The following is a 22696-nucleotide window of genomic DNA, read 5'->3' as shown; positions in this document are numbered from 1 at the left end:
TATCAAACCACCACGCGTTGCCTATCACACAGAGACAATGAGTCAGAAGGGGTTAAAGAGACAAATATAATCAGCGGAGGAATTAAGTTTCATTGGAAAAGGGCAGCTAATGCCAGGAGTAATAATTGATAAGTTAGACTGAGTAAATTGTACATAGAGATATAGTGGAGATGGGGTGAGGCAGTACTTCTATTTCAGCTGTGCACACTAAGAGCGGATGAGTGCATTCTGTGATTGAGAACAAACACATGAAAGATAAATGAGGGACGTAAAGTGGGGTCTGTTTTAAAGGGTGGAGGGCACAGTGAAAATGCATTCTTATCTAAATTATAGTTGACAGATCCCCAGCTGTTTATGCATCTTTGTCTCATAACGGAGCATGTGCATGCATGTTTTCATAATGCAAGTGATCCTTTGTTCTGTTACCGGAACAAGTCATGGTTTGGGCTCTAACCTCTGGTTGCTGCGTGTATATTTATTTGCATATTTATATTTATTTTCTCCCTTTCTTCCACCCACAACCAACTGACCTCAGGAACCAATACATTTTCATCCATTCTATTATATTGTTCGGTTTACATAGTGGTAAACCTGCAGGTCATTGTAGAGCTATTGATGTCCCTCCCGAATCCTTGGAAAAGCAATCTACTCTATATTAGGCTTTAATCATTTGCTATTTTCTTTCATGTTGTACCACAAATAAAATGTAATCAAATTAAGTTTATGTTGCACTTCAGGCATCGACCATAAAGACAGAGACGTGATGAGTAGTTCACCTTTTATTAGTAAAAATAATAGATGTCTAACAAAATATTACAGCATTGTTGCACACAATTCAGATTCATTTACATGACCACAGGTATTCTAAGCTATAACAGTATCTGTTCCTCTATCAGATATAAATATGAGCTGCCACTCGACTAAAAAGGCAGATCAGTTAATGCACATTAAAAAAAAGGTTATTGGTTTTCCTAAGTTACTGTGATTAGACGTGCCAACACTCACACAGAGAGGGACACACACATATCTACAGCTGCAGCGTTTGATCTTGCCAGTGCATTCTGTACCCTTCACACAGATGAAAGACTGGCAGGCAGTCCTGGAGGCTGACCAGCTCTAAGGCATGTTTCCTGATCCCTCAGCCCTCCATTTCCTCTCTGATTCTTCCCTTCTCTTCCCATCCTTTGTTATACTTTACCATCTATTTATTTATTCTGAACACTTTCATTTACACCATGAAGACTGTACTTTCCGATACGCAAAGAAAGGGCAAAAGAAATGGTTAAGGTGCACCAGTGCATACAAATGTTAGGTTACGCTGAACGATTAACAGATATGTCGAGGCCAGCTGGCCAGCACATGCAGAGATTGGCTTTGGCACAGCTAAGAGAACACCTTGCTTCCCTGTCCCAATGCAAACATCTTCTCATAACCATTTCTAATACCAATCACTATAAAATGCCAACAATGACAAGATATGAGATTTAGAGTGCTAAACTTCTACAGTATTAGGTGTCACTAGAGGTAAATCTATATACATCTTGTCATAATGTTTCCAGACACACTCTGCTTATTGAATATTCTTTCCCATCTGTCATCCTTCTCGTCTCTCCCTAGCATCCCATCTTTTTCTTTTGTCCTTTTGTTTTTCACCCTCTCTGGGCCTCCTGAGACATGGAGCGCCCCAGGGCTTTGGGTGCTTTGGCAAACTCCATGAGGGTCGGCTTGACTGGAGGGAGATCTCTGGTGATTTCATCCACCGTCCTCTTGCTGGGACACACTCCATCTGGAGTGGGAAATGGCTGCAGGTCCTCCAATGTGTGTGGCGCTCCACGTCCGAGCCTGACGCCCAGCTCTGCGGGGGTAAAGATGGGCAAGGGGAGGGTGTTTCTCTTTGGAAGCAACTGGTGCTCCCTGACCCCTCTTTCCACTGTGCCCACCCTAAAGACACCAGAGGGACACTTCTGTGTCAGTGAACGTGCCTGCCACTGCCGGGACAGAGTCTCCCCACGAGAAGTGTCGTTCATGTTCATGGTCTGCCTGTGGGCATCAAAGGAAAGTTGAAGTTAGAAACTACTGAGGGCCTTATTGTAATTTACCTTCCCAATTAACATTTAACTGCTTTTCACTATGAGAATAATTTTCAAGTCAATCTTCATCCATATTTTATGAGAGTAAGAAAAGTTTGAAATTACAGCCTAGTGAATGTTTTCCTCTCATTTAAAAGCAACTTATCATATTATAGGGTCTTACCTATAATAAGACATGATCTCATTGGTCCTACCTGTCTTGAGGTTGAGTCTTGAGACTAACGCTGTGCCAGTCAGCAGTATAGCTCTCCCTCTGAGCCTTGTTGTCTTCCCTCACACTGCAGGTCAGCTCAGCTCCCACCAGCACACCATTGCTCTTCTCCAGCACGGTACAGATTGGCATCTTCTCAGGTGCAGATAGATTTATCGCCTTGAGTGGGTCTTGTTGATCAGTCCTAAGGTAACAGGAAACAGTGATGCTTCAGTCGGCTTTACTTCTACTCTTCCACTATCTCTGTCCTTCTTAGTGCTGTCTATGTCCAGGCTTAGGACTGTCCACAGCTTTTATAGATGCTCTGTTTCTATTTTAGATTCATGTTGTCACTCTACAATCAGTGTGCTTGGACATCTGACACCAAGTCCTCCATGCCTCATTCCCTGACAGCTGGAAGTTTCCCTGCAGTGGGGTTCAGGGGTAATATGGCTGAAAATCCCCTGATTCTCAAATTGAATGCTGGGCCTGCTCTTGTAATCACTCAGCCCAACTCTTTCCACTTCACCTGTGATCACAGAGGGGGAAATATTACAGAAACTATGGATGGAATAATGTAAACATGTACACAGACAGACACAAATGGTTTAGACTTAGCAGAGGAATCTTAATAAGATTATAGCCATGATATACACAAAGCAGCAAAGGAGAGCCAACCGAAGCCAACCCTGTAGAGCCAGAAACTACCCACTAATTTTCAGTCCAGTTCTTTCTTTTTTCTTTTTTGTAAACAGTTACTTAAAAATCCATCACGTGACTCGACGGTTTTAACTAATTATAAGCCAATCTTCAACCTTCCTTTCATCTAAAAAAAATCTTGAAAAAGTAGATGTAAAACAGCTTACTGATAATCTGCAGAGGGATGGTTTATTTGAAGAGTTTCAGTCAGGTTTCAGAACTCATTACAGTACAGAAGAAGCTTTAGCGAAGGTTACAAATGATCATCTTATAGCCTCTGACAGTGGACTCATCTCTGTGCTCTGTCATGGTTTGGGGGATTTTGTCAGAGTAGATTGATGCAACCCTCAGATTTTGATTCACAATGCAGTTCTATCTGGCGTGTTAAGTGTTTGACTGCTTCATTTTTCAGCATGACATTGATCCCAAACACACTCCCAATGGAGGAAAAGAATATATATATGGAAAAACACAATGGAGCACTATTAGTCATGGATTGAAACCCGTATTTCTAAAGATGACTGAAGAATTTCTGAAGAAATTACAAAAGCTTGCCTACCAGCATTCAGGTTAAAGAATAAAGGTGGCCATACCAAGCTAACTTTTGCAGTCTAATTTGATGATTGGCAGCACACGCCATCTCTTGGATCAAAATTCATGAGTAATTTGCTTGCTTATAATGTAAGATAAACAAGCAAATACCTGACTAAATATTTATAACAACATGGGAAAATTATCTAAAGTTTGTGTTAACCACAATATTTTAGACATGAAGCCAAAAAACATCAAAATGAGAGCCAGGATAAAGAAATGCAAAATTATGTCCATGCTTTAGGACAGCATTTGTCAAGCTAGCTGACAAATTAGCATTTCACACACTTGCCTGAGTATTGTCACCTCTGGCTCCAAAAAACAAAAATAACACGGAAGCTATAGAGGGTGTAAAATGTGAGTTCACAAACCACATTATGTCACAGTGGCAACATCCATCTTTTATATACAGTCAGTTGTGAGAAAAATGGTGAAAAAGCCATACAAATAGCAGTGTCATTTTTCTCATGCTGTTTTTTTAATTCATAATACAGCTTTGAATAAGTTTATACCCCCGCCAGGCTTCATGACAACATCATACCCCCTCATTAGATGCCATTACACTGCGCTGTCTCACAGTAGCAGTGAGAGCTCAGTCTCCAGTGATTCATTACCTCAGTGAAAGAGCGCCATGCAGGCCATAATCAACTCGGGTTACAGGCTGTGAAACACACACTCACACTCACCTCTGACAGTTATCTGCTGGTCTGATGTTACTACCGATTCCCGTTTCTGACTCACTAATCCACATCAGGTACTGATATCATCATATACCAGATATCATATACCTCAGACACAGCATAAAATATAATCATCCCAAGCAAAAGAAGCCTGATGTGTTAATCGATTTTTTATTTTCTTTTAAGGTTTTTGCTGTACTGTGCCAGATTGTCTGAAAAACAAATATGATCATAACTTTGTGATTCTTTGAGTATATTTCTTGACTTCGGGTAAATTAATGCTATTCCTCACCACTGACTCTTCGTGTCGTGCATATTTAAGGCAACAGTTAAAGGCTAACATCCATTTGCCTGCAAATTCCAAAAATATTTCACTTTTCTTTCAACAATCTCCCAGCAGGCTGCCAGTACATATGTAAAATGTCGCTCAGTGTCATACTGAGAAAAGAAAACGATAAGCATCTCCTGGGTCATTGATTCAGTCATGTTATGACACCATGACAACCTTGAATGCCATTTCAGAAACCCAGTAAGTCACCATGCAAGCTCCTTCTGTGTTGAGGTCATGTCTTATTAGAAGCTACTTTATGTGAAGCAGTCAGTTGTAATACACAGAGTGACAATTTAAATTTGTGCTGTCTATTTATTTGTACACGCACAAGCCAAAATCCAAGAGGCCATCAGATAGCCCTTTCCTAGCTGTTTTCGGGTGAGTCATGCTATGCAAATGGAGCCAGGGGTGTGTGTATAGTTTGTAAAGGTGAGCAGTGATGAGGTTAGGTCTGTCACAGTGATCACCCCCCACCGTCCTCGTCTGTCCACCTGCACAAGGCCTGGCTCGGCCGGGAAGAACTTTGTGTTGCATAAGAACACCGCCACAGCTGCTGCAAAGTGACATTTAAATGAGCTGTCACCGCAAAAGAGATAGGGAGTAGGTGGGAAAACAGAAAGAGAAGGGCAATTGCAGGATAAAGCCAAGGCTTGTCAGGAGGTGGTAAATATGGCAAAATATTGTGAGAGGGGAACTTTAAGTCGGATTTATTTGTAACACGAAAATGACTTTGGGAGGAGAGAGGAACAGGTCAACCTGACACTTATACTTGATAATAAGAAGGGATCTGGCTTTGTATTAATTCCTGCACACAGTATCAACTTTTGTGCTTCATATAACTCAGTTGTTACCAGTTATTTGTGGATCTGTGCGCCATTGTACCATCGGGCTGGTGCCGTGTTCAAACATGTGCCCTCGACAGTGTATTGCTCTCTCTTACATAACAATAACAAACAGCTGACTACCAAAACACCATTATCACCATCCATCTTGCAACCCGGCCTGGTCTCACTGGGACGGTCAGACGCTGGACATGCCACTTCAGAACAGGGACAGAGTCCAAGCCAGCCGTGGATGCACAGCTGACGGGCCACATGAGAGTATACAGACAGATGAAGAAGATTCTTACGTTCCACTTCAAAAGACTGTTGCTCCCATGCCACAGTTTCCATTGCTCAGTACGCTTAACTGAACGTAATTTTAAATATCATTGAAAATTAGAGTCTAGTTCACTCGTTTGAATTTATGTAACTTTATGAATAGCAAGCAACCTGACATGAGAAAGATGCATGTGACATTACATAAAACAGGCTTTAGGCTGGAACTTTATTTCAAGGTAACTTCACACCAAAACACAAACTATCGCATACTTGTATAAATCTTTCACATTTTCAGCAAATTGCTGAACAGGAAAAACATTCTTCCATCTCAGTCACGCAAACAACCAACTTAAAAATTCAACTTACAGTACTCGCATTGCATTTCTTTTTGCTATTCTTCAAATATTTTAAACCACATACAGATTCAAATGAGTTAAAGCAGTGATCATGCAAACACTCTTTCCTGTAAAACCTTTAGAGGAAAGTCTGACATCAGATCGGTGTGCTATTTATTCCGCGTTCTTACTGATCATATGATTGAATGAAATGAGTGCTGATAATCATAGGACAGAACTATAAAGAAGCATTGCTCAGAAGAACATAGTTACCCTGAAGGTTCGCAACACATGAACAATGAACCGCCTACAACCCCGATAACACTCTTTGGTGGAGAGAAAAAACACAGTTAATACTCATCCGTGGGATTCATTTCAAAATCTGCAAATCTCCTTTTAGAGTTCGGCCAGACTAAACAAAAAAGAGTCAAGCTAAATGAGAGAGGGGAATATTTTAGCCTAGAACTTCCAAAAAAGCAGCAACAACACTGTATGAGGCAACAAACACTTGAATAAGAGCTATGCAAAGCTGTCAACCAGGTCTCCAGGGTTGATGACTACTGCCCCCTGCTTTGTGTCTCTTATTACTGCAGCCCATAGATCTTGGGCTCAGTCACTCAAGTTTTCATCATCTTTTTCGCTCTGCTCCTCCTCATCTTCCCCTCCTCCGTTCATGGCCCCCATCCTGGCCAGCAGCAGCGGCAGGTTTACGGAGAGACCCGGCGTCTCCTCGTCAGAGTCATCCTTTGGAGGGTAGAAGCGTTTTGCCTTTGCCACAAAATCTTCAGCTATGTCTAGGTACAGGAGACGATCCTGTAAAGAAGGAGAAAAACAACAGGCTGAAGCAAAAGAACGGAACCAAATATGAACACAGACAGAAAAAAAGGTGGGATTTTTGATGTATCAATAATATGCCAACCTTTCTTTGTCATGATACAAAGCTGAATGAAATCTGAGTTTGTTTGTTTTTTTTAAAAAGCCGAATTAAATTGCAGCTTCCTACTCTTTTGATGTTACAACTTAAATAAAACTGATATTATTTGGACTAAACCACTTAACCCATCTTAACTCATTACAATCTACACTATAATGAGAGCTGGACAGCCTTGGCAATCTATTAAAGAATAATATCGATCATATTTGCCCATGAATGATGCAGTTTATCTACTTGTGACTCGAACTAAACTTCACAGGGCTGTTTTCAAACCTTAATCAGAAGGCAATAGCAAAGTTAATCTGATTTAGTATGAAGTCAAAGTTCAGTGATGGTGCACTTCCCACCAGCAAGCCCCGTTTTCTCACCAGGATGAAAAGATATCTTTCTGGTGGTGGTTCTTTGTTGCTGTTGAAGATGGAGGTCTCAGAGTGAAGTGTGTGAAGGAGGGCACGTGCTCTCGGGGCGTTACGCATGCGGTCATGTGAGCCCCCAGCAGACACAGCCAGCAGAGAGTCTGCTTCTGCCATAAAACCTGGAAAATATGGCAGATAATCTCAGCATGGATTGTCAATAATCTCTCAGACTATAGCATGTCTCATCAGTCAAGCCCCACCTAGATTTTCCAGGATTGTCTTCCATTTCTCTCTGACTTCTCTGCGTGTGTCTCTCATGGCCTCGATATCAACACTCAGACGACGATAGCCCTGGACAAGAAAAGGAGAATAACCTCAAAAGGCATTTAAATTAACCGGATAATCAAATAACCTCCAAAAAGTACTCACAGTGCAATGTAAAATGTTGCATTTCAAATGTAAAATTTGAACTGCAACTTATACAGTTATTTTTAAGCTATTTGTGTCAGATTTTCTTTTTTTCCACCTTGAAAAAACACATTTTTGTTAGTCCCTGCCCCACATACCGTGGAGCCCATGCGGGTCTTCTGCCTGGCCTGCAGCAGAGAGTAGAGCACCCGGTCATCCTGTCTCTCCGAATGGCTGGGGTCTCCCGGCTCACTCCACAGGTTTGTTTCCTCATCTCGACGCTTCTGGACTTCACGGGTAAAATAGTCCAACGGATCCGCACTGTGCGGTCAGCCAACGCAGACAAGAAGAGACACGAGCTGTTAACACAAATTCAAACATTGGCTGTACGTGATATACATGATATGCTTGTCTGTGTCATCTTACGGTACTAAAGGCTGCTTTTCATCTTCTTCTTCTTCATCATCAGCAACACAGCAGCAGCAGCAGAACTGCATGCAGAACCTGTTAAAGGCTGAACCCATCTATTAAGAACAGAGTCAGCTGGTAGTGGATGTTCACAATGTCAGATAATCCAGAGAGAAGTTGTGTTTCAGTTCTTTCACAAGTGGAACGCCCTCTTGGATGCCAGAGGAGAATCTGTCACAGTCCCTGTGGGATGCTCTGTAGAGATTCTTTACAAAGCGGACCTTAGCCAAAACCTATATTTTGGCAAAGGAAAAAGTAGCTGTGACAACATTCAAGCCCTCCACTAATAAAAAGAACGAATAAAAATCATCATAAATAAGAACAAGTAGGAAAAAAGCTACAAAATAAAGGTCACAGATCTAAAACTCTACCAAGTTTTTAGCTTCCCATTTTCCAGGATTTCACTGGAGCGCCAAATTGATGAGAGGTTTTCCCTCCAGATTATTGGCCTGATGGAAAAGTGCTCAGGCAGATGACGGCAGCCCAAGGACCGATGCTTCTCATCAGCTTTACATGGAGGACAACAAGAGCAGTGGGACGCTTGTGCTCTCATCGAAACAAAAAGAAACACAAATTCCCACACCCACATCCTCAGAAGACAGTCACAGCACAATCATGTGAGCTGCTTCATCTCTCAAGCAATGTGTTTTGCCCCAAGGACAGCAGATCTCTTCTGCAGCAGTAAGATTAATTACACTCCATATCAAGTCTGCCGTTGCAGTGTCGATTCAGGGATTATGCAACTGGATTATTTAGCATTACTTAATTGTGTTCTGTGTTTAAATAAACATTTTCTTTGGGGAGTATCAGTTTATTTTTGAAAACTTTTGAAAACGCTTCATGCTTATTTTTGATTAAGTCACACAGAGAACAGTGACCTCTGGCAAAGTTCTGTGAGTGCAGCAATGAAAATCATGCAAGGCTGCAGACACAGGGCGTTATTATTCATAACATAAGCACCCACAGAGAAACATATGGGTAGAAGCTACTCTTGTGTGTATGCATGTATGGATGCAGGAATGGATGGGTAGATAGATAACTACAAGGGTATCTATCTACCTATGTTAAAAAATATATTCAAAAATAAGAGCACAAGATTTATACAAGTTAATACAGATACTGGTTAAATATGTGAGTTGAAGGAAGTCAGAGCTAGATCATCTTTTCATATATTTTATTAGACGTAAGACACTGTTTAAGACTCAGTAAAAAATCTTGTTCAGTAGTGATGAGCATAAATTAAAATGTTTGTATAAACAAATCAATTTAAAATTATAAAAAACACAGTTAAGTATTCTAAGCAGGGTTTATGTAAATAATCTTTGTGGAGGATACGAAAGCACAGACATAACAGCAGGAAATAAATGGAAAAGTAAAACAAAAGACTGGCATGTAAAACTACTCTGATAAAAGGCACCAAATTATTGATATCATTATTTATTGTCACTTCCAACATTCCTTCAGTACAGTAAGTATTGTAAATGAGTCTTGATTTATTAGGGCTTAATGATTTCTGAGCGTGACTACATACACAAGCTTATGAAGAGTAATGCCTCACAGTCGTGTGGGTGTCACAGTTACACCACCAAGTGTTATTTCCGTTACACCAATATAGAAAAGTTCAGGGAAGACCAGCACCCTCTTCAGGTCAACTTCACAATAACTTCAACCAACTTCATCTTTTAAATTCTTTTGATTCCAGATGTAATCCTAAAAATTGATCTTCTGAGGTACATCATAACACTGATACACAACTTAAGCTGCAGGGGATGTCTTCTTTTTTTTTTCCATGATTAAAAACATTAACAAAACTTCATTCAGTGCCACACCTCAGGCCACAGGGGGCCTAATCTAATTATAGCAGTATAGTAATAACCTTTCATGACAAATAAGTCGAGCTACTTCAACACAAGGCCACTTGAGGTTATTGGCAAAAAATATATATATTAGTATACAGCATCCTAACCTATGAACATTATCTTTTGTACTAACTGTCTAACAGCCTGCTGATCCAGGTCCTGGTTTGAACTCCTGGCTGATCCCAAAGTGCAAAACAAAAGCAGCATTTAAAAAAAAAAAAAAAAAACATACAGTAATTAAATGTTTGCTTTAATGTTGCACTATGGCACAGAAGCTGGTGTCAAACCAAGAACGCTTCACTGTGTGGATCAGTGGTGTCTCCCTCTAGTGGTGACCAGATAGCAGAGAGCCCCCTGTAATGTATCACAGTGTAGTAAAGTAGAAGAAACTGTGTAGAAATATGGCTGTGAAGTGCAGGCAGGTGCCTCAGAAAAACAAATCCATGACGGTGCAGTGAAAAAATACACACACACACACACACACACACACACACACACACACACACACACAGGAAAAAGCAGTAAATCAATGACTAACAATGTGTGCAGAAAGATAAGGCTCAGAGAGACAGCTGTTTCAGTCATACTACTGTTATAGCTATTCTGTAACACAGATTCCAACATTGGGAATCACTTTTTTATCCAGGTCTTGTTTCTGTAAAGTCTCAGAAAACAGTTTTCATTACATAGCGAGAAACATAGCAAACGGGTTACAGGTCCATGCAAAAATTTCCGCTTGTGATTACACTTAAACTTCCCCAAAATGATAGAAAATGTTTAGTCTTTGATATCTGAATAACTCCTCACTTTGTGTGGCTGAAACATGGGAAATGTCTCACATCTCCTTTGCTTAAAGTTGCAACCTTGTCAGGTACATAATTGCATCCCTTCAGCTTGGGAGCATTCAGCGGACGCCGTGATGGCCAGTTTTGGCTAGTGACCTTTCAAGTGACCACTTAAAACTTCTCTCTAGTTTTGAGAGTGGTGGTGGTGATGGTGGTGGTGGGAACGATGAGAGGGCCGCACGTCGATAATTCGTTGGCGTAAATGGGACATGAACTCAAACATTGTGGCTGCCAGACTCTGGTGGATGAGGTAGCGTGGCAGACGGCCCTGATGAAACAAAAAAAAATTGCTTTTTAATATTTGTATTACATTTCATATTCCTTTGTTTTTGATCCTTATCTCACCTATATCTGTTACATTTTGCCTTTTTCTGCAAAATTTCTATTTATACACACACACACCTGTTCAACTGCTCGTTAACACAGATATTTAACCATCAATCACATGGCAGAACTTCAGTGCATTTAGGCACGTAGACATAGTAAAATGCTTATCTGCTGGGATTTTCCCACATAATCATCTCTAGAGTGGTCCAAAAAAGAGGAAATGTGCAGTGAGTGGCAATTCTCTGGGTGAAAATGCCTTGTTCATGTCAGAAGCTAGTGAACTTTTTTTAATCTGGTGGGAAGGAAGGCTAAAAACCAAGATAATGAGACTGGAAAAACATTGCCTGGTCTGATGAGTCATGACTTCTGCCACAATATTCGATTGGTAGAAAAATTCCAGGGTGGTGCTCGGGTAACAATGTGGGTTTAATGTCACTGCTTAAGTAATATTGACCACAGTATAACCATCTTCAGACAGCTGTTCTCAGCATGATAACGTACTATAACACAGACTGGTTTTATATGTGACGCTATCATGTAAAATGGTCCCAAATCTCTGAGGAATGTTTTATGCACCTTGTTGAATCTATGCCATGAAAAATTAAGGCAGTTCGGAAGGCAAAAGGGGGCCCAGCCTGCTGCAGTGTCCTGCTACAAAAATAATTTAGAAAACAACTTCTTTCTAATTGTACAAAGGGAAAGAACATCTTGAATATTGTAAAAATAAAGAAAATTCAAGAGTAATTCCACCATGTGTTTTCACACCTTTAAGTCTGTGTTGAGGACCCAGATGAAAGTGCAGATGGATGGGTTACTGCTGGATTTGAGGACCACAAAACCTCCGGGCCCATTTTCTCCTCTGAGACCAGCAGTAAAGCAAAAAAAGACAAAGTTATACAAGTTAAACTAACACAGATGCCCTTTGTCAAACCGATACAATGTTCTAATTTACTGGATCAGTGACAAGGCCAGAGGCAAGGTCTGACCTGACATAGCGATTGCTTGGAGGTTTGGCATCGTGGTTGGTTGCTATGCCAGCAGACAGGTAACAGTCTCGTTTGCGCTCCACTCGGCGAACATTAACAAAGTCCCTGAAGGAAGAAAAATCAATCACCCAATAAACACACTTTATTCAGACCTGAAGAAAAGAAACGATACAGATGGGACAGCAAGAACAGATGACAGAAAGAAAAGTCGGTAGGATGTTGTGCTGATGTACCTTGCGGAGACAACTCCCCCTGCTGCTCCAGCAGATACATCATATGAGACAAGAGTGTTGTCGTCAACTCTCTGAAGGATCTGAGTATAAGACGGGAAGAGATATCAAGCTGTAGCACGCCACAGGATTACAGTGAAAAATGTGCAAAAACAGCAGGAAGACTTCTGACCTGGCAGACAGAAACTGTTTTGTTCCACTGAACCATCTTCTCCGGCTGCAGGATCACCTCCTGATACACAAGCTCAGCAGGACACTGCATGAGGGCCTGAAGAGGAGAAAAAAAACAAGGCTGTAAACTAATGTCCAGCATAGCCTACAGTTACAAGAAAAAAATGTCTATAAGACATGACACCTAATTGCTGTCTGCATGTACTTTGGGCTATTTTCTACCCCTTTCTTTGGGGTCCTTAGGGACTAAGTAAAGCGCTATACAAATACAGGCCATTTACCATTTACTTTCTGTTGCAGATGATATGAAAATATCTAAAGCTCTCTTTTCTGTATGGTGCACTTTTTCCCTCCGAAGCAAAGGTCAGAACAGGCCTTACTTCACTAATCTGTAATGGCCTGTCTGACTACTTTCAAAACAGGATCTTGTGTCTGTTTATGACCATTGTCTTGTTGGAAATCCCTATTATGTAATATTTACTTCTACAAAGAGCGTTTTGTTTCAGTGACGGTTGTTCCATGCCAGCGATGCAAATTTTGTCATCGAAAACTATTCAAGAGGTTCTATGTGGAAGTCTACATACCCTCTATATATAATATATAATAAGAACTGTTGCAGCAACTTTTCTTTAGTGTCTGCAGCTATCAATCGACACATCTACAAGACACTTTAATCCTGGCCTTACATCATTCATTTTGCTTTCCATTTTGTTCATACGTATATGGCGTTTTAATGTGCCTATCTAGCTTGGAAGGAAAAGCAAGATTGAAATAAGTCTGCCAGATAAACATCACACTGAAACACAAGAGTAGTGTGTCAAAGAAAAAATAAATTTGAGACTGCTGCAATAATAAATGCACAGTTGTAAACCTTGGAAAACAAAGTCCCTTCAGTTATGAGGTCTCCAATAAAGAGCAAACTTCCTCTGAATTCCTTAATGGGAAGTTGTACACACATGAATCAGCTTTTTCTGTGCAAGGCACCGAGTCTCTGTTGTATCGAATTGGATTTAGCATGCAATTATTGATTATTTCAGCAGCAGAAACTGTGCAAATACAGGCCCATCAGCTGCAAGAGAACTTGATCCATTTGTAGCAGAGTGTTAGGAAGAAGTGTGACAGCTGACGGATTCAGAGCCTGTTCTGCTCTTTACGCTGATATCTATAATAATGGAGTCCAAGGCGATATGAGTTGTATATGTAAAAAGACCAGGGAGGCTTGAAAACATATCTGAATTCACCCTATTAACAAATGCAGCCTATCTAAACATGATGTAGCAGGGCATGTTTGGTGAGATACTGAATACACTAGAAGACTGTTGCACCTTGAGGATGAAAGTCTTTCCATGGAAAGGAACTTCCAGAGTGTAAACTGAGTCGCCCATTTCCTGTCATGGGAGGTGAAAAAAAGACACAGTATTACTGACACTTTCACTTTCATTTGAGTAAAAACAGATATGAATTAATAACGCAGGAATAATAAACTACTAGTAAGACAGGTAATGTAGTTTTCATTGTAATTAAAAGAGCTGATACAGAAATACACCTCCTACAGAGAAAAATGCTGCATTGCTAAAATTAGGTTTCAGTTGGGTGTTGTGGTGCCAACATACCTGTTTGATTACATTCTTACCTTAATAGTGGTTCTATGAGAGTTTAAAGGGATTTGATTGTGGGGCCTTTATTTTCCCCTCAAAAAACAGCTTTTAATATAGTGTGTATACCTGCTCAGGGTGAAAATTAGCTACAGTTCTGAGCAAAAGTCTTGAGCCACCTCTCATTTCTGTATATTTAGCAAGGAAAATTTGAAATGGGTGCAGCGATTTAGTGAAACCAGATGCTTTTACCAAACTGGCAGTGTGGGTTTTTTATCATTATCATGCTGGAAAAAGAAGCCTTTGTCAATCAGATGCCTTTTAGCTTGTATTTCATGTCAAATCGAAATCTGATGGCACTCTTCTAGGTTCATAATTTTAACAAGATCCCTGAGACCACTGGCTGAAATGACAGAGAACTCACTATGTTTCACAGATGGCTGTAGACACTCCCTTTTCTACCTCTCTCCCGACTTCCTCTGTACATACAGTGGGGCAAAAAAGTATTTAGTCAGCCACCGATTGTGCAAGTTCCCCCACTTAAAATGATGACAGAGGTCAGTAATTTGCACCAGAGGTACACTTCAACTGTGAGAGACAGAATGTGAAAAAAAAAATCCATGAATTCACATGGTAGGATTTGTAAAGAATTTATTCGTAAATCAGGGTGGAAAATAAGTATTTGGTCACCTCAAACAAGGAAAGTCTCTGGCTCTCACAGACCTGTAACGTCTTCTCTAAGAAGCTTTTCTGTCCCCCACTCGTTACCTGTATGAATGGCACCTGTTTGAACTCATCATCCGTATAAAAGACACCTGTCCATAGCCTCAAACAGTCAGACTCCAAACTCCGCCATGGCCAAGACCAAAGAGCTTTCGAAGGACACCAGGAAAAGTATTGTAGACCTGCACCAGACTGGGAAGAGTGAATCTACAATAGGCAAGCAGCTTGGTGTGAAAAAATCAACTGTGGGAGCAATCATCAGAAAATGGAAGACATACAAGACCACTGATAATCTCCCTCGATCTGGGGCTCCACGCAAGATCTCATCCCGTGGGGTCAAAATGATCATGAGAACGGTGAGCAAAGATCCCAGAACCACACGGGGGGACCTGGTGAATGACCTGCAGAGAGCTGGGACCAAAGTAACAAAGGTCACCATCAGTAACACACTACAACGGCAGGGAATCAAATCCCGCAGTGCCAGACGTGTTCCGCTGCTGAAGCCAGTGCATGTCCAGGCCCGTCTGAAGTTTGCCAGAGAGCACATGGATGATACAGCAGAGGATTGGGAGAATGTCATGTGGTCAGATGAAACCAAAGTAGAACTTTTTGGTATAAACTCAACTCGTCGTGTTTGGAGGAAGAAGAATACTGAGTTGCATCCCAAGAACACCATACCTACTGTGAAGCATGGGGGTGGAAACATCATGCTATGGGGCTGTTTTTCTGCCAAGGGGACAGGATGACTGATCCGTGTTAAGGACAGAATGAATGGGGCCATGTATCGTGAGATTGTGAGCCAAAACCTCCTTCCATCAGTGAGAACTTTGAAGATGAAACGAGGCTGGGTCTTCCAACATGACAATGATCCAAAACACACCGCCCGGGCAACAAAGGAGTGGCTCCGTAAGAAGCATTTGAAAGTCCTGGAGTGGCCTAGCCAGTCTCCAGACCTCAACCCCATAGAAAATCTGTGGCGGGAGTTGAAAGTCCGTGTTGCTCGGCGACAGCCCCAAAACATTACTGCTCTCGAGAAGATCTGCATGGAGGAATGGGCCAAAATACCAGCTACTGTGTGTGCAAACCTGGTAAAGACCTATAGTAAACATTTGACCTCTGTTATTGCCAACAAAGGTTATGTTACAAAGTATTGAGTTGTATTTTTGTTATTGACCAAATACTTATTTTCCACCCTGATTTACGAATAAATTCTTTACAAATCCTACCATGTGGATTCATGGATTTTTTTTTCACATTCTGTCTCTCACAGTTGAAGTGTACCTCTGATGCAAATTACTGACCTCTGTCATCATTTTAAGTGGGGGAACTTGCACAATCGGTGGCTGACTAAATACTTTTTTGCCCCACTGTATTGACGACTATTTGAATAAAAATTTTCAAATTTGGATTCATCACTCCATGGGACTTGTTGCCACTGATGTTCAGTCTAGTTCTTATGTAATATGTCATACCTCGGCATTTTCTCTCTGTGCTCCTTCATTAAAAATGGCTTCCTGACAGCCACCCTTTGACTGAGACAGTTTTGGATGAAACTTTAGTGATCAATTGAAAAGCAAGCTGCATCTCTGAGGTCATGAGTCAGGTCTTTGTTGGATTTTTTCCTGTTTCTTAAGAACATGACTTTCACATGTTGATCATATGATGCAAACACTTTGTTTTAGGGTTGCCACTTCTTCTTTTGCCTTTTACAAGAAAGTTTTACTCATCGACTGCAAAATATAAAGACACAAGGGATGGTTCAAGACGTTCCCACAGTACTGTAGTAGCTAAATCTGACAAAAGGTATTGCCTATTTTATGAAATCAGTGCTTTTGTGCATCACTTCTCAAATATAAAGAAGAGAAGAAATAAAAAAAAAAGAAAGAAACAATTAAACTGCTGCTTGAGATGGCTGGCTCCTGTGCTTTAGTCATTTTTTGTAACCTGGCGTGTGTAGGAAACTGCAGGATCAGTATCTTTCAGTATCTCTGTCGGTTATATCTGTGATTCACAGTTCATTGTTGCTTATCAGCTGCCTAAAATAGAAATGAGGCCATTAAAATACCATCTCTATTGCTGATCGCAAGAACTATAAGGGACACTTTGATAGGCAATTGAATCTTTAAAACCAAAAAAGTAATTAGGTGTCACAGTGAAGACAATAGTATTGATTACAAGTTTTCTATGAGATATGTTTGTGTTAAAACAAAGGCACCCTGAACACTCTGTCTGTCATAAAAAGAATGCACGAGGAAGCAATGAAATCTGCGTCAGTGATATGATCTTTTAGTTATGTAAGCAAACGTCTTAACTGTGCATTCAAACGTGAACAAGACAGGAAAGCTATTCATTCAGTGGATACATCCTGGAGTCATGTACTCACATTGTGTTTTTCAAATTTCCAGTTTTCCTCCTGGGCTAGGATCTGTTCCACCACAGACATTGCCTCATAACCCTGTCTCACATACTCCTTCTCCTGGAATAAGAGTGAGAGGAGTGAGAAACGAAGCAGAAAATCATCATCAGAACAGGAGTCAGTGGGGCTGATTATAAAGAGTATAACAAAAGCTACCTGAGCAGTGATAGCTCTACGCCCAGGACCCTCCTCATCAGGCTCCTCGTCAGAGTCTGCAGACACAAGTTCAAGACCATAACTCAATTTTTGGGTTAAATATGAAATGTACAATCATAATAGAGATAATAAAAAACCCTAACTAAGAAACCACTTGCACAAACATTCACCTGCGACAGATTCAGGTGGAGAGTAGAACTGTCCATCTGAGACAGCGTGAGAGTAAATAGGGGCTCGTTCACAAGCTGCATTCACTGCTGCTACGTATGCTGAGGTAACAAAAGAAAAGAAGTTAAGAATCAGACAGCTTTGTGTAAGCAGCATTTGAACTTATCGGGCACTGTTATCCTACCTCTTTCATCATCAGTCTCCTGAGGGAGAACTTTGAAGTCAAGGAACCAGGTCTCCAACCAGGCGACCACAAACGAGGTGATGGGCAGAACATAGCCAAAAGCATTTTGCTTCTTCAAAATAGAAATCAAAGACTATTTTTACTACTTCGGCTTCTAAAACAGATGAGTGTGCTGCATTTGATGTTGGTTCACTTCCCTAATGTCAAATGTGAAAAGTTTACAAAGCTACATAAACTAATTTTGAACCACTGCAAAAAAAGAAATCACATAAAGTCTTATCAGCTCAGACTGTGAATAACTGCCTTTGAATGCAGAAGTGAAAAAGTGGAAGTGGTTTAAACTGATATGCTTGCAAACCGTTCACATAGACAAATACAGGCTCTGAAAGTGTTAGAGTAGCAAAGAGAGGACACTCACATTCGATATGATAACTTTGACAACGAGGAAGATGGTTGTTACCAGAGTGGTGATCTGAAGAGTTTAAAAAAAATGTTAAATAGCTCATGTCTGGCAAATAACATATAAGACTTTACATTAACTATTCAGTGTGTGTTTAACTGTAACTGAGATGACTTACCGCAATAACCCACCAATGCCTCAACCGAAAACCAGCATAGGCCACTTGAAGACACAGGAAACGAAACAAGGCAAGGAGCTGAGACAAGGAAGAAGAAGCAGAAAAAGAAAATGACCTTTCATTTTAATTACATGTTGACGTTGCAAATGATTTCCCCTTGTGTGTCTATAATGATGCAATCTGCCAACCCAAAAGGAGGAATTACAAGAGCAGGTTACACATAAGTAACTGCTCATTGTGATCAAAGCATGATTAGAATAACGTGGTAATAAATGACCCATCATTTCAACACTGAATGCAAATAAACACAAATTTGGATTGACCCACTTACAGTAATGTCAAAGAAGGATGACTTGAAGTTATAATGGACGACCTCGTTCTCTAAACTATCCCAAAGTGAGTTTGAGATCTGCAGAAGAAGAGGGCAGAGATCACATCAAACCAAGAATTAACCATTAGTTCTGCAACAGCAACAAGAACAGTGAAAGCACACACTCACGTTAAGCTCAATAATCCAGAGAAGGGTGATGAAGAGAAGGTCGAAGGTCACAAAGAGACAGAAAGTGCGCCGCACGTCAGAGATCTTCTTGCGCTCTACAGGTGGTGTCAACAGGTACGGGGATGGGATGGACATCGATGTAGAGTAGGAAGCATTCAGGGAGGCGATGGCGGGGAGGCTGCCCCCGAGCTCCCCATAGGCTCCACCATGCATTCCTGCTGTGACACAGGAAAATCCACCTGCAGCAAAACAGACATAAGTGTGTGGTTGTCATGTTTAGCGCTGCTTCTTCTTCTTCTTCTTCTTCTTCCGGCTGCTCCCTATTGGTCATCAAAGCAGATCATCTGCCTCCATCTCACCTCCTCTGTCGCGGTTGCCCTCTACATATCCTCTTTCACTACAACCATAAATCTTCTTTGTGGTTTTGCTCTTCTCTTCTAGTCTGCCAGCTCCATATTCAACATCCTTAGTTCAGTATATCCACTATCCCTCCTCTGCACATGTCCAAATCCTCTCAGCCTTGCCTCTCTTACTTTGCCTCCAAACCGCTCCACCTGAACTCATTTCTCATCTTGTCCATTCTGGTCACTCCCAACAATAAAATATTAAAATTTTTAACTCTTCCACCTCCACCTACTGTGTTTTTGGGGTTGTTTTTGTTTGGGGTTTTTTTGGTGAAAACAGCAGACGATAACTAGCCTTCAGTGGAGTCTCGTGATCTCCTTTCACCTCCCTATGGTGAAGACAAACAGCAAGCGTTGCTAGTTTTGCCTTATTTTACAAGAACAAACAGCCTGTGTGTTTGTGTTAAACGATGAGTGTTATATCTGATCTTCCGCCAAAAGCTTTTTAAAATGAACGACTCCAACGTTAATACTGCGTAAAGCATGTGACGTGACTTCTTGAAAGCAAGTCTGTAGTCACGAATCATTAGCTGAGGGACATTTCTGGTGTGACATCAGAGTCTGGGAGAACAATTCCCACGAAGCAGGAAGACAGCGGGTTTTATTACACCACTGAGCCATTATTGAGCCGGAGGTGAGTTTCAATCACCTCTGGACAAACTCCGTAACATCGGTACACGTTGACAGGTAGATGTGATCAAGCATGTCTTATCTATTAACTGAAAGAACATCAATTAAGTTAACAAACCGCTAAAGCGGAGTTTAAAGTCAGGTTAAGATCCCGTGACTCCCCTAGCCTGTTCACTTGTGCCAAAAACAAAACAGCCTGAAGGTCCGGGAGCTAATTCCTGTTAGCAAGCTAACTCAACGCTGTCAAACTGTCAAACACAAGACACGAAGGCAATAATGTCAGGGAACAATAGCTAGACTCAAGTCTTTCTTCTAGAAAAGCACGGACTGGATAATTAAGAGATAACCAATAGCCAATTTTGTTAGCTGCCGCTTAGCTTACACTGTTCGCTTCGATAACAAGTTGGTCTCACTTACGGAGAAACAAATACACTCCTCAAACGTAACAAAACGGGCACGCTAAGCAACACTGCGAAACTGGGCAGAAATCCTTCTTTAAGTATTTCATAAAGAAAACTCAAGGTATTGAACTTACTTGATTTACAGTAGCATCATCGCTTTACGAAGTCTTCCGGGCTGACCTCCCAAAGAAGAAGTATCACAACAAGATGAATCGCTCACCCGCTGGGTGTCACGTGATCACCATCGCAACTCTCTCCCTGCCACCTGCCACACGCTGAAGTTTCACCCTAGGTTTTTGTATTCGTGTGTGTGTTTTTCTTTTTCCCGTCATTTGGCATTTTCAATACACGACCAAGCTATCATATAAAGAGGCATGTTTTTTTTTTATTAGTACTGCTCTTGCCCGTGGTTTTGGCTTTTTGATTTTTAGTGACCATGGGCAAAATCCAGATCGTCTTGTTACTGAAACACTGCATTACACTTTTTATTGATCTTGTATGTCTCTGTATCCAGTCTATAACCATAAGGAATAATATTAGTGGAACACTGCACCCATGTCCTAGGAGAATTCTGTACTCAAAGTTTTGGCATAGACTTTAATGAGTGTGACTACTATATTTTATAACGGACTACCAGTTGGCATGATTATTCCACAATCGGTCGAGCTTGCGACTAATCTGACAATATTATACGCTGAAATGTCACTTGTCAGTTGTGTGAGATTTAAATAGACTCTTGAGTGCCATCGTATGGGCACTTCGCTCATCTGTAACACTGAAAGGTTTAAATGGGCAGAAAACTAATTTTCAGACCAAAACAAACTTACCATTTGGTCGGTAAAAATCTTTATCCTCCTTGAATAACTCTTACACATGCATTCGTGCTAATCTTTATCTAAAAATTGTATTTAGACTGGTGTGCAAATTTGGATTAAAGTTGAATCAACAACTCCGAAACTAATCAAGTGACCAGAGCAGACTCCGTCAAAGGATGCCAGAGAATAACCCGTAACGTATTTCCGGTTTCGTTCGAAATCGAAAGTGGTACTTATTTACGCCAACACGTACACATGCAGCATATGAAATATACAATCGAAACTCACAATACAAAATTAAGTATTTACATTGTTCCTCTTTTACGGTTTAGATGAGATTAATAATGCTGTTTTGCCGTTTAAAAAAAAAAATATTGGTATACAATGTAGTTGGACTGTCATATAAAGTTTTAGGTTATCTATCTGGACCTACACTGCCCCTTTTGGTCTTTTATTTAAGACGAATTTGATGTATTTTTTGAAACCTCTTTATAAAATCAATGTTAGTTATAATTATCTCCACTTGCTAATGTAGTATTGCTGGAACAAAAGATGAGGTCTAGTTGGAACATTGAAACAGTATTTGGTAATGCGAGCCTAACTCATTACAATACATGGGATACAAAATATTTCAACCACCAACAACAACAAATGAGCAAGCAAAATGGGTTTGAAACAGCCAGAGAAAATTATAAGGAAGTATTGATTTATGTATTTACTTACTTATTGGTCTTTAACTCCATTAGTTTAAAGCTCAAGTAAGCCAACGTGTAAATAATGAATGGTCTAGTTATTTTTAGCTCTGGCTCATTATTGTTTTCTGCCCTTTGCTTAAGGGGTGGGGAATGCCAACAAATGAAAGAACTGGAGTGCAAATGAATGAAGGAATGACTGAAAGAAATATTTGGCACATACTTTAAGAAGGTGTTGCATGAAGACTATATACTGCAAAAAAATTATATTATTTAAAATAAATTTTTAGATTTAGGAGTTCTTCTTTCTTGTACTGTTTGTTTTAGTAGCTCTTATATCGAAATGAAGGCAATGTGGATAATAATGACCTAACTCTTTTAGTAAAATATAATATAACATCATAAAATAAAATAATAATAGAAAATAAGGCCCAGGACCCAAAAATCGGCCTGGCAATGACTTTAATACACCCCTATTGGACAGCTTTGGAAAACATGAAGGTTATAATTTTGCACTTTTATCTGTATTTTCATAGGTTTTATAGCTTCATCTTTACTAATAAAGACCTCTCCCATGGGCCATTCATGCTACAAAAAAATAAATGACAGAAAAGTTCCTGGGGTTTTTTTTCATACTCTACTGTAGAAATTTTGAGGATACACAATAACAAATAAAAGGACATGAAAATTAACAAAAGCCTTGTGTTTTATAATTACAGGATTATGAGTCAGCTGCCTGAAGATTTTCCTTAATTTGACACATTTCTTTATTACTATTCAAGTCCCAAGAGTTGTACTGAGATTTCTTTTTGTTTCTACAACACCATGTCTTTAT

General features: G+C 40.4%; 3 protein-coding genes across 3 annotated transcripts; all 3 read right to left on the bottom strand.

The window, feature by feature from the left end:
* Nucleotides 1-770: 770 nt before the first annotated feature.
* Nucleotides 771-2576, bottom strand: tcap (titin-cap (telethonin)). Its single transcript, XM_085352743.1, has 2 exons — nucleotides 2285-2576; nucleotides 771-2040 (listed from the first exon to the last, which is right to left on the bottom strand). Exons 1-2 carry the CDS (start codon nucleotides 2431-2433, stop codon nucleotides 1650-1652), a joined length of 540 nt encoding a protein of 179 aa, XP_085208869.1. The 5' UTR covers nucleotides 2434-2576; the 3' UTR covers nucleotides 771-1649.
* Nucleotides 2577-6625: 4049 nt separating this feature from the next.
* On the bottom strand, nucleotides 6626-8238 carry LOC146634059 (melanoregulin). Its single transcript, XM_085352742.1, has 5 exons — nucleotides 8141-8238; nucleotides 7873-8035; nucleotides 7567-7657; nucleotides 7319-7485; nucleotides 6626-6829 (listed from the first exon to the last, which is right to left on the bottom strand). The coding sequence occupies exons 1-5, from the start codon at nucleotides 8236-8238 to the stop codon at nucleotides 6626-6628; spliced, it is 723 nt and encodes a 240-aa protein (XP_085208868.1).
* A 2052-nt stretch (nucleotides 8239-10290) lies between these two features.
* On the bottom strand, nucleotides 10291-20539 carry stard3 (StAR related lipid transfer domain containing 3). The gene is made up of 15 exons (XM_085352741.1): nucleotides 20489-20539; nucleotides 18920-19158; nucleotides 18752-18829; nucleotides 18421-18498; nucleotides 18261-18314; nucleotides 17843-17954; nucleotides 17661-17759; nucleotides 17491-17546; nucleotides 17302-17394; nucleotides 13926-13988; nucleotides 12602-12697; nucleotides 12433-12512; nucleotides 12200-12304; nucleotides 11979-12072; nucleotides 10291-11154 (listed from the first exon to the last, which is right to left on the bottom strand). The coding sequence occupies exons 2-15, from the start codon at nucleotides 19130-19132 to the stop codon at nucleotides 11011-11013; spliced, it is 1365 nt and encodes a 454-aa protein (XP_085208867.1). The 5' UTR covers nucleotides 19133-19158; nucleotides 20489-20539; the 3' UTR covers nucleotides 10291-11010.
* Between the last annotated feature and the right edge of the window lie 2157 nt (nucleotides 20540-22696).

Source organism: Diplotaxodon limnothrissa, linkage group LG4, assembly GCF_057381915.1.
Source record: "Diplotaxodon limnothrissa isolate DT_005_m linkage group LG4, D_limnothrissa_male_GT1.1, whole genome shotgun sequence".
NCBI lineage: Eukaryota > Metazoa > Chordata > Actinopteri > Cichliformes > Cichlidae > Diplotaxodon > Diplotaxodon limnothrissa.
Note: the sequence above shows the minus strand (reverse complement) of the source record. Positions and strands in the feature narration are given on the sequence as shown.

Bases quoted from the DNA above. Each gene is read 5' to 3' on its own strand.
- tcap (XM_085352743.1), bottom strand. From the start codon at position 2,433: ATGCCAATCTGTACCGTGCTGGAGAAGAGCAATGGTGTGCTGGTGGGA. The intron at 2,041-2,284 runs GTAGGACCAATG...TGATGCCCACAG, and splicing joins AAGACTCAACCTCAAGACAG to GCAGACCATGAACATGAACG.
- LOC146634059 (XM_085352742.1), bottom strand. From the start codon at position 8,238: ATGGGTTCAGCCTTTAACAGGTTCTGCATGCAGTTCTGCTGCTGCTGC. The intron at 7,658-7,872 runs GTATGTGGGGCA...TTTCTTGTCCAG, and splicing joins AGACCCGCATGGGCTCCACG to GGCTATCGTCGTCTGAGTGT. The intron at 7,486-7,566 runs GTGGGGCTTGAC...CATATTTTCCAG, and splicing joins GACAATCCTGGAAAATCTAG to GTTTTATGGCAGAAGCAGAC.
- stard3 (XM_085352741.1), bottom strand. From the start codon at position 19,132: ATGCATGGTGGAGCCTATGGGGAGCTCGGGGGCAGCCTCCCCGCCATC. The intron at 17,395-17,490 runs GTAGCTTTTGTT...CTCTTATTCCAG, and splicing joins GTAGAGCTATCACTGCTCAG to GAGAAGGAGTATGTGAGACA. The intron at 11,155-11,978 runs GTGTGAAAACAC...TTGTTTCATCAG, and splicing joins TCCTCAACACAGACTTAAAG to GGCCGTCTGCCACGCTACCT.